The sequence below is a fragment of the Lissotriton helveticus genome, chromosome 4_1, assembly GCF_964261635.1.
Source record: "Lissotriton helveticus chromosome 4_1, aLisHel1.1, whole genome shotgun sequence".
Classification (NCBI taxonomy): Eukaryota; Metazoa; Chordata; class Amphibia; order Caudata; family Salamandridae; genus Lissotriton; species Lissotriton helveticus.
In genome coordinates this window covers 402,757,396-402,772,466 of record NC_136063.1, presented here as the reverse complement: position 1 = coordinate 402,772,466, position 15,071 = coordinate 402,757,396, and the positions used below count along the sequence as shown (strand labels likewise).

The window sequence follows — 15,071 nt, the reverse complement described above, 5'->3', positions numbered from 1 at the left end:
AGAGCATCGGCAACATCCAAGGCCGCACGAAGAATAAACGCAGCCAACTCCCTACCATCCAACACATGGACCGCAAATCAGCACAGGCACCCTCATGGGAGACATGAGAAAGAAGGGACTCCACAGAGTCCCACAGGCTGGAAGTAGCCCTAGCCGACACACAAAAAGTGTTGAGTGCCCGAAAGGCAGCACTGGAAGAATCACATTACGCCCCCATGAATCCAACCCCCGGGCCACACCAAAACAGAGGGAACACCACCACAGGCAAGGACGTAAAAGCCATCCGTAGAAGAGAACCTGGAGTAGAAAGGTGGAAGGAAAGGCAGACTGGGTCGTGCGGAGCAGGACGGCGGCGGTGCAGGAGGTGAGGCCCCCTATCACCCAGAGTAGGACACCCCCAAGCACCCAGAAGGGGATTGTGGAGCACCGCTTCAAAAGGAAGGAACAGCTCCAGTCCACCAGAGCCCTGGTGGAGAACTTCCAAAATGTTATCTGTAGGAAATGGGAGTGACAGGTTCACCCATCCGCAAAATGCCAGCGGCCGTGGAAATAGCCCGAACAAAGGCAACACTGGCCTCTGTAGGGCGCAGCGGAGGAGAGAGTAAGTCCTCCATGGGCGACTGCTGCAGACTGAGCCGTCCGTCCCCAAGTCCAGGGGGAAGCGGCCAGCCCTGGAATAGTGGGGGTGTCCACAGATGAGTGGGGTTCCTGAGGGTCCCCAGGGGAAGGTGGAAAAGCCAGCTGCGAGCCGCGGAAAGAAGGGTCCGAGGATTTAGGCCGTGGGGACAGCAAGGAGCCCTCCCTGGAAGATGCCGGTGAAAAGGCAACAATGCAGTGCCCTGTCTCCGGGGAGGAAGACACCAACAGATGACAGACCTCCGGAGAGGAAGGAACCTCATGAGACAAAACAAGGACCCGACGCCGGCACGGCACTGTGGAATCCGCCACAGGTGCCTGTTCGACATCAATCGGCGCCAGAGTGGGCATGTGCGCTGCAGAGTCGACCTCTGCCACCACGTTGTCCCCAGGAGAATGGGGCGGGGTCGACACCTGTATGGCTAAGGTGCAGTGCCGAAAAGGCGCCGGCTCGGCCTCAGACAGGACAGCCGCCCGAGTCGAGGACCGAGAGGGACCCGGGAAAGCACCCCAGGTCCCAAGCTCCATTTGCGACTCCACCAGAGCCGGGGAGGAAAGCTCCCAGGGCCGAAACAGTGCCGGCTCGGCCTCTGGCGAGGCAGTCGCCTGCTCAGAGGACCGAGGGGGACTCGGGGGCAAGCCCGGAGTTCCAGTGATCACCTGCGACACCACAAGGAGCCCCGTAGGGATTTGCAGCAAGGCAGGGACGCTAGGCGCCGTAGAGGGGAGCCCCAAAGGACTACACCTCAAAGACACCACCCTCCTACGACCTGAGGCCGAAATTTTCGGCGCCGGGGTGGGAGCTGCTGGCAACTCCGCAGAAGTCCCCACGCAGGGCAAGGGATCCGTGGACGTCTCATGATGTGGAGGAGGGGCCAAAGAAGCCTGCAGAGCCGCAGTGCAGGCTGCCATTTGGGCCCTAGTCGCCCCAACGCCGGATAATAAGGCGACAGGTGGGGCGCAAGTCCCGAGGGGAACCGGCACCTCCGCTGAAGGAGGACAGGGCCTCGGAGACAAGCTTAAGGACCTAGCAGTTGACGAGCAACGTCCTTGGGGCCGTGGCGAGGGACGATGTCGCAGACAAAACCGGCGGCTCCTTGTTTCCGAGGTAGGGGATGGACGCTGGGACGACACCGACCTGGATAAGCAGGTCGACAGTGTAGGAGAGTGGGGTCTGCAATCCCATGGCCACCCCAGATTTTTTGCTTTTTGCTTCACTGATTTACGACTTTCCCTGGCTGTGGGCCTGCTAATCAGACCCACAGCCTAGCTGTTCTCTCTCTAAATTGCAACCATGTACCTTAGGTGCATTTTACCAATTGGTACTGGGCCACCTTATCAGTCCCTGTACAGCATACCTTAGGTATCCAGGGCATAGGTGTACCCAGGGCCTACCAGGGGCTTAAGCATGTATTATGCCACCCATGGCTAGCCACCCAAACAGACACAACTGGCTGCACGACAGCTGGGGCAAGGTGGTGTAAACACCCTTTGCTTTAGATATAGTATCCCTATATCTAACCCTAAAATGGACACATATATTCCTATCAGTCACTCCTATGGCAGGCCTTATCAATCCTGAAGGCAGAGTGCTTGGAATTATGTGAGATGGTGCTCTGGCATGAGCTGAGCCCGTTTGCAGCTTGCGGAACCAAGTCCAAATAGCTGTTCCATGATAACGCTATACCATATACTCTTAAGTGCATTATAATCCTCGCGGTTAAATGCTAACTTGGGTATAGCATTATCAAAACATGTCGAGTAAGGTGTCATACGAATTGGAATACTAACCCCTCGCCAATTCTGGCGACAGGGTTAGCATTCCACCCTTCTAGAGGGACACGACATGTATGTAACTGTGAACCCCGGTTAAAAGTCAGACATAGCCTCAGCTCCACAAAATGGATGCTGCCACCGAGACACAAGTCTGCCCTCCTGCTGCTGGGAGTCCTTCCAGCAACGGAGGCCTGGACAAAGGGTTTCCTGTCAGGGGCGGTGCCAGCACCATCCCAGACAGGATTTTGTGTATCCCAGGTAGGCAGGGCTGAAAGGAAGGTGACTGCAAGTGGCACCCCGGTGCTCACTGTGCATATGCCGGCTCAAACCAGTTCCTGGGGCACACCAGCCCCTGGGCTGGGGAGAGACCGGACAAAGGAGAGGGGTGTAACCACCCCCCTCCTAGTCCCACCCATAGGGCAGGACTTAGTCGCGTGCCAGCCCCTTTTCTTAGGATAAAGGTAGGAGCAGGCCCCCTTCCCAAATTAGATAATCTTGAATCTTGAAACTACTTTCCACGAAAGGAACTCTTGACTATTCTGAAGACTCTCCCTTGTGGCTAAGGAGTAGCCACCCTGCACCAGCAGGCACCATCGAAGCTCTTGCGGTTTGCTGTAAGTCCATCCTCCGGATCAAGACTGCCCAGCTCGACGAGACCCGGATTCCCTGCCATCTCTGACCTCTACCTACATCATCCAGCCCAGCTGAGATTCGTGGGTGTGACGAGACCCGTGGGACCGGCCATCTTCAAGACCTGCACGACGCTTCACCAGCACGACCCCCGAGAGACCCTCGAGTAAGTGCATTGGGGTTTGAGAAGCCCTAACCCTAAGCAGCTCCAGCACCGAAGTCCAGCCTCCCAGCATCCACGAGATCTGCGTGGGGCCCTTCTGCTTCTTTTCTGCTTGCCACGTTGTCCGGCCACTTGCCCGTTGGCTAGTGACCCTCTTGACGACGTACCATGACGATTTCACCGCTGGTCTGGTTGCTCCAGACTGGCCCTTGCTCCCTTCCAAGAGAGGAGCACCCCGGACCCTCCTGGTCCACTCCAGACGCCATCTTGACTCCACCGCGTGGGCTTGCCTTTGCCAAGGGTTGTTGCTCAAATCCTGAGTCCAGCATCGCCGACAGCCTCGTGGGACAGCTCGCACCTCCAGCCTGGTCGCCGACAACGCCTCCTAGCCCGTGTGACTGCAGAGTCCAGCGTCGCCCACTCACCTGGTCGAGGTGACTTCATCCGCTGCCATCCAGGTGCCCACATAATCACTGGCTAGTGATTAAGAACTAAGTCCTCTCTGCTTTCAGGTCGTCTCCTTCACTGATCCAGCCTTGGATCACACCGAACATCTTCACTGGTCGCCTGCCAGCAACTTCTTCTTTCAGGCTCCATAGACTTCAACGAGGATTCCCGACGACACTTGAACCCTATGCAGCCGCGGCCCCTGGGCTAGGTAACTTGAGTATTTCGGTACTCCAGCACAGGTTCACTATCCAAGTGTCCAGATCCTTTTTCGTTTACAGTCTACCTAGTCGGATTCGTCCGGAAACAGTAACTTTAGAAACGCTAGCATCCATAGACTTCCTCCCGCATCCCGCGTGAGAGTGCACACTCTGTACACGATCTCCCTAGACCTCCTGCTCGTAATCTTAAGGTTCAGTAGTGTAGTCCTAGCGATCCTGAAGCCTCTGGATCTTGTTACTTACCTGCTAGTAATTCGCATTCCACTTTTGTAATATAGGGTTTTTCGTGCCCCTCGGGCATTTGTGTAAATTGTGCAACTTGCAGTATTTTCGTAAGAGTTTTGTGTTGTGCTTAGCTCCCTGACTCATAAAGAGTTCAGGGTAGACTTGTTATAAATAAATATCCTTTATTTTCATAACAACTTGTGTGGTGTCCTTTCACTTGGTGTTCAAGGGGTATATGTGATGGTAAAACAGCTGGCTTAACACGCCCTCTAGAGTTTAGCCTGAAGACTGCTCGTGTCCATGCTACTAGGATAGCTGGTCTCTAAGGTTGACTTACAACCAATCATCAATAAGGGTTGTTTGGTATGATACAAAGTGATCACTAGAATAGTGAGCACTATATATCAGGCCAACTTCTCACAGACAGCAACTTTATCCGGCGCTCCCGCCGCGACTTAGGCTTAAGGTGCTGACAGGCGTCGCAATCCGTCGAGTCGTGGTGCTCGCCCAGGCACCACATGCAAATCGGGTGAGGGTCCGTCGCCGACATGGGACATGCACAAGAGGTATACATCTTGAAGCCCGAAGGCATTCGTACACTGTTTCACTACGTCAAAGAGTAAAGAAAAAGAAGGCCTGAAACAAGTCAGGACACGATCCAGATCCGCGATCCACGCAGAAAAGTGAAAAAAACTGACGTAGGTGCACCGGGGTGGGACTTATGTGTTCTCGCTGACGTCACGAACGCGGATGTCAGGGCAGAGTCACGTGGTGCCGTCTCCCCGGCGCGCAGGGATGTTGTGGCAAAATGTTTTTCGGATCCAGTCTCACGCCTGGGGATAATTCTACGTTAAGGAATCTGCGGCTAGTACTCTCTTTCAGATAAGCCAGTCGATCTCATCCAGGCGTAGCGACAAAGATACTGACGTTAAAATGGTCCTGCCCAGAGAGCCGGCGGTGTCCAGCCCACAACGGATGGTAAACTTTGCGGCTTCTCTCCTGGCAGCGACAGCCTGGGGCCTCTTCCGGACACTGAGATAGCACCTGCACAACCGTATCCCACACAGAGTGGGAATAACGGCCCAAAAGACATGCAGCGTTTACCGATCGTAGTCCTAAGCTGACAGGAGAGAAAATCTCCTTCCTAAGATGGTCCAGGCTCTTGGATTCCCTTTCCGGTGGGGCGGTAGGGAATGGGCTCTTGAAAGTGGAAGCTTGGACCACCAAGCTCTCCGGGGTGGGGTGTTGGGAAAGGAAATTGGGGTCGCCTGTGGCCGGGCGGTGGCGTCGGACAATCATCCTGTCCACGGGAGCCCCTGTGTTGGGCCTGCACCACGTGCCCAAAAGGATATCCGAGGGCCTCATTAAACAGTAGGAGGGGCTCCGAAGAGCTTGCAGCAGGTTGAAGCACCTCTGTCAGGAGGTTAGTCCTTTCTCCACCGTAGGAAGCTCGAGGTTTAGAGTCTCGGCCACCCTATGCAACATCACTGCGTACGGCACTCCCTGCTCCGTAGCCACGGTAGCAGGAGACAACATTCCAAGGTCAGGGGAGATGTTGAGACCACTGGCATCCCCCAGAGTTCCTCTCTCCAGTCCTGTTCATCTAACTGGTTGGTCAGAGGGTCACCTGACCCCTCCCAGTCCTCTTCCTCTTCCTCTGGGTGCCATTCTGGTCGCAAAGGGACCCCAGGAGTGAACAGGGGCACAAAAAACCCTTGCGATGCCGGTCCGGCTCCACGTCGGGATGGAGGCAGGGGTCGAGGCCGGTCAGGGGGCCGACCGGCATCGAATGCGGTATTGGTGTCGTAGGAATCCACGCCGGTGGAGGTGTAATCAGGTCAACCAGCACCGATTCAGGTCCAGCCTTGGATCCATCAGGGGACTGCAGCGCCGGAGCGGTCGGAGAAGGCCTAGGCCCCCCAATCGAGTCCGCATGGCCCTAAGGCGCACCGGTGGGTTCGGGCCGCCCAAAGATGGAATGCATCGCCTCGTAGAACGTACAAAGCTGGATGGGAGTCGCTCCAGGTTCCTGGAAGGAAGAGAAAAGCAGAGTCGACTTGTCAGGCTTCGTGCGCGGTGCTGCAGGAAGGGCACATCCCTCGACGGATCAGCCGACCGATGATGTGAAGTCGAAGAGCGACGATGCTTCTGCGACAACTTCTTATACTTCAACTTAACCAACCCAGAGTACGAAGACTTCGATGACTTGGACGAATGGCGGTGGCTCCAAGACCGTTCCCTCGACCTCCCTCGCGACCATGAACGACACGGAGCCCACTGTCGGCGCTCAAGCAGCTTTCGGGACTGCTCCCACAAAGCCTTTGGCGCAATCGACCGGCAGTCGGAGCACGAATTGGGGTCATGGTCATGCTCCAAGCAAAAGAGGCACACGCGGTGCAGATCCGTCACCGACATCAGTCGGTTATAGGAACCGCATGCCTTGAAGCCGGGCATCCCTTGTGCACCAGGAATCGAAGACTTGAAAAACAAGTCAACAAAAGTCAAGAAAAAAGTCAGTCAAAGTGACTGGGGTACCGCTCTTCCCGGATCTGCACTGGATGGCACGCAGAAAACTAAAGAACTGACGTCAGCGTGCAAGGGCGACGTCTAAGTAGCTGCCGCGACGTCATCCCGGCGACACAACACCAACGACTAACAAGGAGCCGACCGATGCCGCCTTCCAACGGGCAGAGGTACTGCTGACAAAAAAACCTTTCCAGATCCAGTCTGACGCCTGGGGGTAATTCTAAGGTAAGGAATCTATAACTAACATGTTTCTTTCAGATATGCTGCTTTTATTTCATGGCTGAGCAGGAAATACAAAAAGAAGATGCAAATCTTCCCGAGTCACAGGGACAAATATCAGATAAGAACTGTCCATTAACTAAAAATCATGCCAGCAAAACAACATTACCACTCAATAAATGCACTGGTACTTTAAAGTTGTTCTGTTTCTCTGTATTTTCCTTTGCAGGAGGTCCCATTACCTCACAGTAGCCCACCTTAGGGATTGCACTAGCCTGGAGGAGGCACACCTGCCTGACTAGTTAATTTCCCCACCAGTCCAGGTGCCTAGGGGGTCCTGGACAAAGGAGGGGGGCTTCCTCTCCTGTGAGAGGAGTATGGTTTGCATTCCAAAGTTGGCAGCTCTTAGAAGATTGCTGGCCCAAGGAGGCTAATCAGCAGTTCATCCTGTGGGAGGGGCATATCTGCTGTCGCAGGTATGTCCTCGCATGTAATATTCAGCCCCGTTCCTTAAGGCTGTCCAGCCGCTGTAGGGATGACTTACATATATTACATGCAGTGTTAGGGACATGGCACACAAGGATGTGTGACCTGTTGTTTTTTCACTTTTGTCTGCACCAAAACATGCAGCCTGCAAAGACAGTCTTGAATGTTTTTTATTTGGTGTGGTTTTTTTTAAGGGTTTTATATAAAGCAAACTAGACCAGAGACATGGGGTATCAGAGTGTTTTTCATGAGCAACAGTTTCATTACTGAAGGACACATTCACTTTTGTTAGGCATGGGGAGATTAAGTGATTTGCCCATAATCACATAATGTTGAGCGCTGGTGCTTGGTGAGGGGCTCCTTAGGGTGGCACAATTCTTGCTGCAGCCCTTAGGGGCTCTCTTTAGTACCTCAGGTCCTGTGTCCCAGGGTACCATTTACTAGGGACTTAGAGACGGTGCTAAATGTTTTACCAATTGGGGGGAACAATAAAACATTTTTCGGGAAAGAACAATGGTACTGGGCATCTAATTAGCAGGAACCCAGTACACTAAAGTCAAATCCTAGCCAAAAAGCGGGGGAGTACTGCAACAAAAACCCAGTTTCCTAACTTAGTTTAAGCACTGCTTCACATCTCAACAGAGCACAATGCTGCTCCAAGCAAAATTTCATAAACACTAAATACAGTCGATAAGTGTAAGCTTTCAGTCATAAATTGACTTAGAAGTGATTAAAAATTTCAGATCTATTTGGGCAAATGCACAGTGGTCCACATCCATAGGTTTGATCAGGAATTATCAAAAATGACTTCAAAGTACAGTAATTGTTAGACTACGAAGATTTGCAACTAATAACAGGAAACATAATTAAAAAGAAGTCAATTAAAGGTGATAATTTGAGAAGACTTAATGGACTAATTTGTTTAGGAGTATAGTGAATGACTATCAACAACTTAAACTTTAAACGCATCAAAATCAATAGCATTAACGCTCAAAAAGAGCTTTTGAAAAACTAACCTCTTCCACGTCAGCTGATACAATATCATCCTGCTCGTCATCTCTGCCACGAACTGGCTGGGATTGACTTATCCGTCGTTGCTGAGGATTCCTTATAATATACGAGGACTGAGACTGGCTGGAGCTTCAAAACAGACAAGTAGAATGAAAGAAGAAATTTAAAACATGATTTTTGTTTTCCAGAAAAGCACGTTAAACAACAAACCTTTATTGAAGTTTTTCTTCTACGCACTTATTTTTAAAACCGACTGTTGTCTTGCTAGTAGTATCAGCAACTTTTCACAATGGCAATTGGGCTGGCAATCCAAATTCCCTGCTTCCACCAGTCTCATGCGATGCCCAGGCTGATAAGCCATTAAACAGGTGAACAAGATACATCCCTTCGGTAACGCTCTTTCTGACTGATGGTCTATCTAACTGCAGATTCCTTATGAATTATCCCCCAAGGCATAAGATTGGATCCGGAAACTCAAAAGCAATACTCGTACACACTGGTAGGTGTCGTTCTGCAGCTCCACATAAACATCGTTCCGCTCCGAAAGTGAGATATGCACCCATGTATAAGCTCCACCCAGGCACATTGACATCAGTTGCTTTAGAAGACACAAAGCCCCATCAGTAAACAGAACGGACAAGAGGGTGGAATGTGCATAATCTGAGTTCAGAGTAACTACCAGAAGGATCATTACTGAAGCCACAAACAGGTAGCCAAATAACAAACCATCAGATGTTGCAGAACTCTTAACATTTGCTCCCAACAAAATTACAGATTTGGGAGTGCTTGCATTATAGCTGAGAAAGGCAGGAGGTTACAATTTCTTAGACCCTACAAACTTGATTGGTTTAAATCAAAAGTCAAATCCTCCTGTCCCAGGCCCATTGGGCAGATCTTCACAATCTTGGGCTCAATTGGTCAGGGTGGCGAGCCCTAGCCTCCTGGAGCCTTTTCCTTACGCATCCTGGTTCCTGTGTGGCACAGAATCACAAGTTACTACTTGTGTAACGATATATCTGTAAGAGACATTAGTTAGTATTAGATTCCTTACCCTAGAATATCCCCAGACGTCAGACTGGATCCGGAAATGTTTGCGTAGCAGTACCCTTGCGCGTCGGTAGGCGTCGTCCGCGGCTCCGCGTCAGTCGTCGGCGTCGTGGGCGCCGTGATGACGTCGTCGGAGTACTTAGACACCGCCTCCGCGTGCTGACGTCAGTTCTTAGACACAGCTTTTCCGCGCCAGAAACGCAGAGCCAAGTTAAAAACCAACACTGGTGCCATTGAAACTAGGGCCCTGAAGGGGGGTAACCCTAACCCTAGATATCGGTTCGCAGAACGGGGAGGATGGGTGGGTCGGTAAGGAATCTAATACTAACTAATGTCTCTTACAGATATATCGTTACACAAGTAGTAACTTGTGCATCTGAAAGAGACACGTTAGTATTAGATTCCTTACCTTAGAATAGATACCCCAGCAATACCAACCCCGGTGGTGGGTCTGCGAACCAATAATCACACCAGAAAGTCCTGGAGGACGGAACAGCCAAAGAAGCCATCTCTCCGGACTTGGCTGTCAAGGCAGTAGTGTCTTGCAAACGTGTGCAGCGATGCCCACGTAGCTGCCTGACAGATGTCTTGTAAGGGCACACCCCGGCCCAGGGCAGTTGTAGTTGCCGTGGCTCGGGTGGAATGAGCCCGCAATCCAACAGGGGGCTCCTTTTTAGCCAAGGAGTAACATGCCTGCATACACAAGATGATCCACCGGGAGATGGTCCTCTTGTGCACCGCTTTCCCCTTCTTAGCGCCCACGTAACCAACAAAGAGTTGGTCATCCACCCGGAACTGGCGTGTGCGATCCAAGTAGAAAGAGAGCGCACGTTTTGGGTCCAGACGGTGGAGCCGCTCTTCCTCTTTAGAAGGATGCGGTGGCGGAAAGAAGGTTGGCAAGGTGATAGACTGCCCGATGTGGAAGGCCGTGACAAACTTGGGCAGGAAAGAAGGTTTGGTACGTAGCCCCACTTTGTCCGGATGGACAGAAAGGAAAGGTGGAGTACAAGAAAGGGCCTGGAGCTCACTCACTCTCCTGGCAGAGGTGATGGCAACCAGGAAAGCAGTCTTCAAAGTAAGAAGGCGGAGAGGACAGTTGTGAAGTGGCTCAAAGGGAGCGCACATAAGAAACGTAAGAACCAGGTTCAAGTCCGACTGAGGCATCACAAACGGAACAGGAGGGAATGTGTGTGTGATGCCCTTTAGAAATCTATTTACAATAGGGGACTTGAACAAAGAAGGTTGATCAGGCAGCCCTAGAAAGGCTGAAAGGGCAGAAAGGTAGCCCTTGATAGTGCCCAGAGCAGAGCCCTGCTGGGCAAGAGAAAGAAGGAAGAGAATATCCTCAGAAAGAGGGGCAGCAAGAGGATCCACAGCCTTTGCTGTGCACCATGCCACAAATCTGTTCCACCTGCAGGCGTATACCGACTTTGTGGAAGGACGCCTGGCTGCCAGAATGACGTTACAGACTTCAGGAGGCAAGTCAAATGGCCTCAACTGTCGCCGCTCAATCTCCAAGCATGGAGGTGGAGACTGGACAGGTTCGGGTGGAGGACCGTCCCCTGCTGCTGCGACAGAAGGTCCTCCTGAAGAGGCAGACGAAGCGGGGGATCGACCGACATACTGAGTAGCTCTGGATACAAGTACCTTCGAGCCCAGTCCGGAGCCACAAGGATGACTTGGGCCCGGTCGCGCTTGATCTTCTTCAGCACTCTGGGCAGAAGTGGTATAGGCGGAAATGCGTACAGTAGACCGCAGCTCCACTCGTGACAAAAAGCGTCTCCGAGCGAGTGCCGCCTTTGAAATTCTAAGGCGCAGAACTGATGACATTGCGCGTTCTCTACGGTGGCGAATAGATCTAACCAAGGCTCTCCCCATTGCTGAAAGAGGCCTTGCGCCACGTCCGAGTTCAGACGCCATTCGTGATCCATCATGCACCGAGTGGAGCACAGTGGAGAAGTGTGGCTCAGGGGTTAGAGGCAGCAGACCCGGAAACTGAGATCGGTCCTGGACCAGGGTTCAATTCCCCGCCTCGGCGGGGTCTTGGGCTAAAAATTCCACGGACTCGATAATTCTCATCCCGGTGCCTCCTCGACTCACGGGTTCACACTCTGTGACTCTGGGCAATAGCTTGCTTAATCTCCACAACGGCCCCTCGCGGCGGGATGCCTGACTTTCACCTTGTGGATACCCTGCTATCTCACAGGGGAATACCAGGAAGGGTTCCCTAAGCAAGCGCCGGGAAACCCACTGCGGGTAGCTGTGCGCTATATAAGCTCAATTACATTTACATTTACATTTACCGACGGCTGAGCTCGTCCGCCCTGGCGTTCAGAGAACCTGCCAGGTGTTGAGCCACCAGGGTCACGCCCTGGCGTTCCAGCCATTGCCAGAGGGCAGAGCCTCCTGGCAAAGGGCCCACGACCCCACCCCGCCCTGTTTGTCGCAGTACCACATGGCGGTGGTGTTGTCCGTGAACACCTGCACTACACTTCCCCGGACAGAGGGGAGGAACGCTTTCAGTGCTAGACGAATCGCCCGTAACTCCAACAGGTTGATGTGGAGCCGGGCCTCCGCCGGAGACCAGAGGCCGCTGATCTCCGCCTCTCCCATGTGGCCTCCCCAGCCCTGGAGGGACGCGTCCGTCACAACTACGTGCTCCGGTTGGGGAAGGGAGAGGGATCTGCCGCTGACCCAATCGCGGTCCGTGAGCCACCACTGCAGCTGTCTCGCAGTGCCCTCCGAGATCAGGACGTGGTCCGATAGGTTGCCCTGATGCTGGGCCCACTGAAACTTCAGGTCCCACTGCAGAGCCCGCATCCGCCACCTGGCGTGATGCACCAGCAGGATGCAGGAGGCCATCAGCCCCAGCGTCAACCTGACCGAGACCCGGGATAACGGCTGAAAGATGGGAATCAGAGCCTGAATATCCTGGACCCGCAGTTCGGGAGGATAAACCCGAAACCGCGCCGAGTCGAGAACCGCTCCGATGAAAAGGAGCTTCTGAGAGGGGCACAGGTGTGACTTCGGCACATTGATGGAGAACCCCAGCCTGTGCAGGAGATCTGCCGTAGTCTGGAGGTGGCTGACGACTGTCTGGGGCAAGCCCGCCTTCAACAACCAGTCGTCGAGGTAGGGGAAGACTGAAACCCCTAACCTGCGCAGACGAGCTGCGACCACCGCCATCACCTTTGTGAACACCCGTGGGGCGCTGGCAAGGCCGAAAGGGAGCACGGTATACTGAAAGTGCTCGTGGCCAACCGTGAACCGCAAGTAGCGCCGGTGGGCCGGCAGGACGGGATGTGGAAATAAGCGTCCTGCAAGTCCAACGCTACCATCCAGTCTCCTGGGTCCAGGGCAGCTAGGACCTGAGCCAGTGTCAGCATCTTGAACTTCTCCTTCCGGAGGAAGCCGTTGACGTTCCTTAGGTCCAAGATAGGGCGTAGGAACCCTTTGCCCTTCTTGGGTACCAGAAAGTAGTGGGAGAAGCAACCACACCCTACTTCTGGCCCTGGAACGTGCTCGATGGCCCGCTTGGCCAAGAGGGCCGTTACTTCCTCCTGCAGAAGTCGCAAATGATCCCCCGATACACGGTGGTTCTGCGGTGGCATGGCTGGAGGAGTCGCCTCGAAGGGGAGGGAGTAGCCCCTTCGGACGATCTGCAGCACCCACCTGTCCGAAGTGACGGTGCGCCAGTGGAGGTGGTGATGGCGAACCCTGCCCCCCACTGGCGTCACATGGGCCTGAAAGCACGGACTAGGAGGATTTTGAGGCGGATGCTGCGGGGGAAGGTGTGGACTGACCTCGCCGTTGTCCCCGACCGCCAGGACGGCGGTTCCCAGGGCCGCCACCGCGTTGGGTATTACCCTGCGGAGCGTGGCTGGCAGCACGTGTGGGTACACCCCTTCCGTGGCCACGAAAGGAATGAAAGGCAGCCGATTGCTGGCGCGGGGCCGAGAGGCCCAAGGACTTGGCCGTAGCCCTGGAGTCCTTAAAGCGCTCGCGCACATGGTCTGCCTTGTCGCCAAAGAGGCGACGGCCATCAAACGGCATGTCCATCAATGTGTTCTGGACATCGGCCGAAAAGTTGGCGGACCTCAACCAGGCGTGACGTCTAACCGCCACCGTCGTTGCCATCGCTCTACCCAGTGAGTCGGTGGTATCCAGCCCACACCGTATAGAATATTTGGCTGCATCCCGGCCCTCCACAAGGGCTTGGCCGAGTTTGGCCCGTACCTCCAACGGACACTCTGGCAGCACTTCCGCAACCGCATCCCACAGAGAGTGGGTGTAGCGGCCCAAGAGGCATGCGGTGTTGGAAGACCGCAGTCCCAGACTAAGGGACGAGAAGATCTTTTTGCCTTACTGCTCGTACCTCTTGGATTCCCTGTCCGGCGGTGCCGACGGGAAAGCGATCTGGGAATTGGAGGCCTGGATGACCAGGCTCTCGGGGGTAGGGTGGGTGGACAGGAAACATGGGTCGCCCGGTGCTGGGCGGTGGCGTCTGGCCACGTTCCTATCTACGGGCGAACCCGTAGCGGGCTTGGACCAAGTGCCCAGAAGAACGTCGGTCAAGGCCTCATTAAAGGGCAGCAGAGGCTCGGCCGAACTTGACTGCGGTTTAAGGACCTCAGTGAGGAGATTAGTCCTCACGGTAACGACGGGGAGCTCAAGACCCAAGGCCTTGGCAGCCCTCATCAAAACCACACTGTAGGTTGCCCCCTCCTCCGAAGCCACGGTAGGAGGGGAGACAAAACCAGTGTCTGGAGAGGTGTCCAGGCCACTGGTCTCCCCAAGGTCTCCTGCCCAGTCCTCATGAGACTGACACTCTCGGGTCAGAGGGTCCTCAGACCCCTCCCAATCCCCTTCATCTCCCATCTCCTGAAACTCAGGGTTCTCAACCAATGGGGCCTGCTCATAGAAGTGAAACTCCCCAAACGACGTCTGGAGCGGCACCCATCGGGGCCGTCCCGACGTCGGAACAGGAATGAAGGGGGCATCGGGGACGGTGCCGCCCGAGGACGGCGCCGGAGGCGACACCTGGTGGTCCGATGCCGGGGAGGTCGTAAGGTCCACCGGCGACGATCCAGATCCCGAAGAAGGTCTAGCGGCGTCCCGCGGTGCCGGGCCCAAAGGCGCCGGCGGCGTTGGGACAGCTGTACCCTGCGGCGCCGGGCCCGAAGGCACCGGCGGCGGCGGGATAGCGGGAACCTGCGGCGCCTGGCCCGAAGGCGTCGGGGCCGAAGCACCCGAAGGCGTTGGGGCCGAAACCCCCGACCCGCTAGAGGCCCCAGACGGGTCCGCTGGGCCCGAAGGCACCACGGAGCCAGTCGGGGGAGAGAGTTTCCTCATGGCCATGAGGAAGCGATCGATCTCCTCCGGCGTCGCGTTGAGCTCAGGGACTGGAGGGTGTGGAGCTGAACGCGGCGCCCGCGACTCCGACGGAGCCGCGTGGGCGGTGTCACCCGAACCCCCGGCCGCATCGCGCGAGCGTCGGGGGGGGGATGCGCAGAGCGATGACGCCTCTTGGACTTCTTGTGCTTCTTACCTGACGACGACTTCGACCCGGAGGAGTGAGGCCTACTCTCGGAGCTGTGGTGGCTCCGAGCCCGCGACCTGTCCCTCGACCTCCCGCGGCGCGGGACCGACTGCCGGAGTTCGAGTCGCCTGCGGGACCGCTCCCG

General features: G+C 54.9%; 1 protein-coding gene across 19 annotated transcripts in view; it reads right to left on the bottom strand.

Annotated features, from left to right (window-relative positions):
- Positions 1-15,071, bottom strand: part of UBR5 (ubiquitin protein ligase E3 component n-recognin 5) — a 2,132,574-nt gene that overhangs the window by 937,252 nt on the left and 1,180,251 nt on the right. For all 19 annotated transcript variants that reach the window (XM_078686916.1, XM_078686920.1, XM_078686919.1 and 16 more), the window contains one exon: positions 8,346-8,469. In XM_078686916.1, the coding sequence (XP_078543042.1) occupies positions 8,346-8,469 (124 nt within the window). The remainder of the gene's footprint in view (positions 1-8,345; positions 8,470-15,071) is intronic.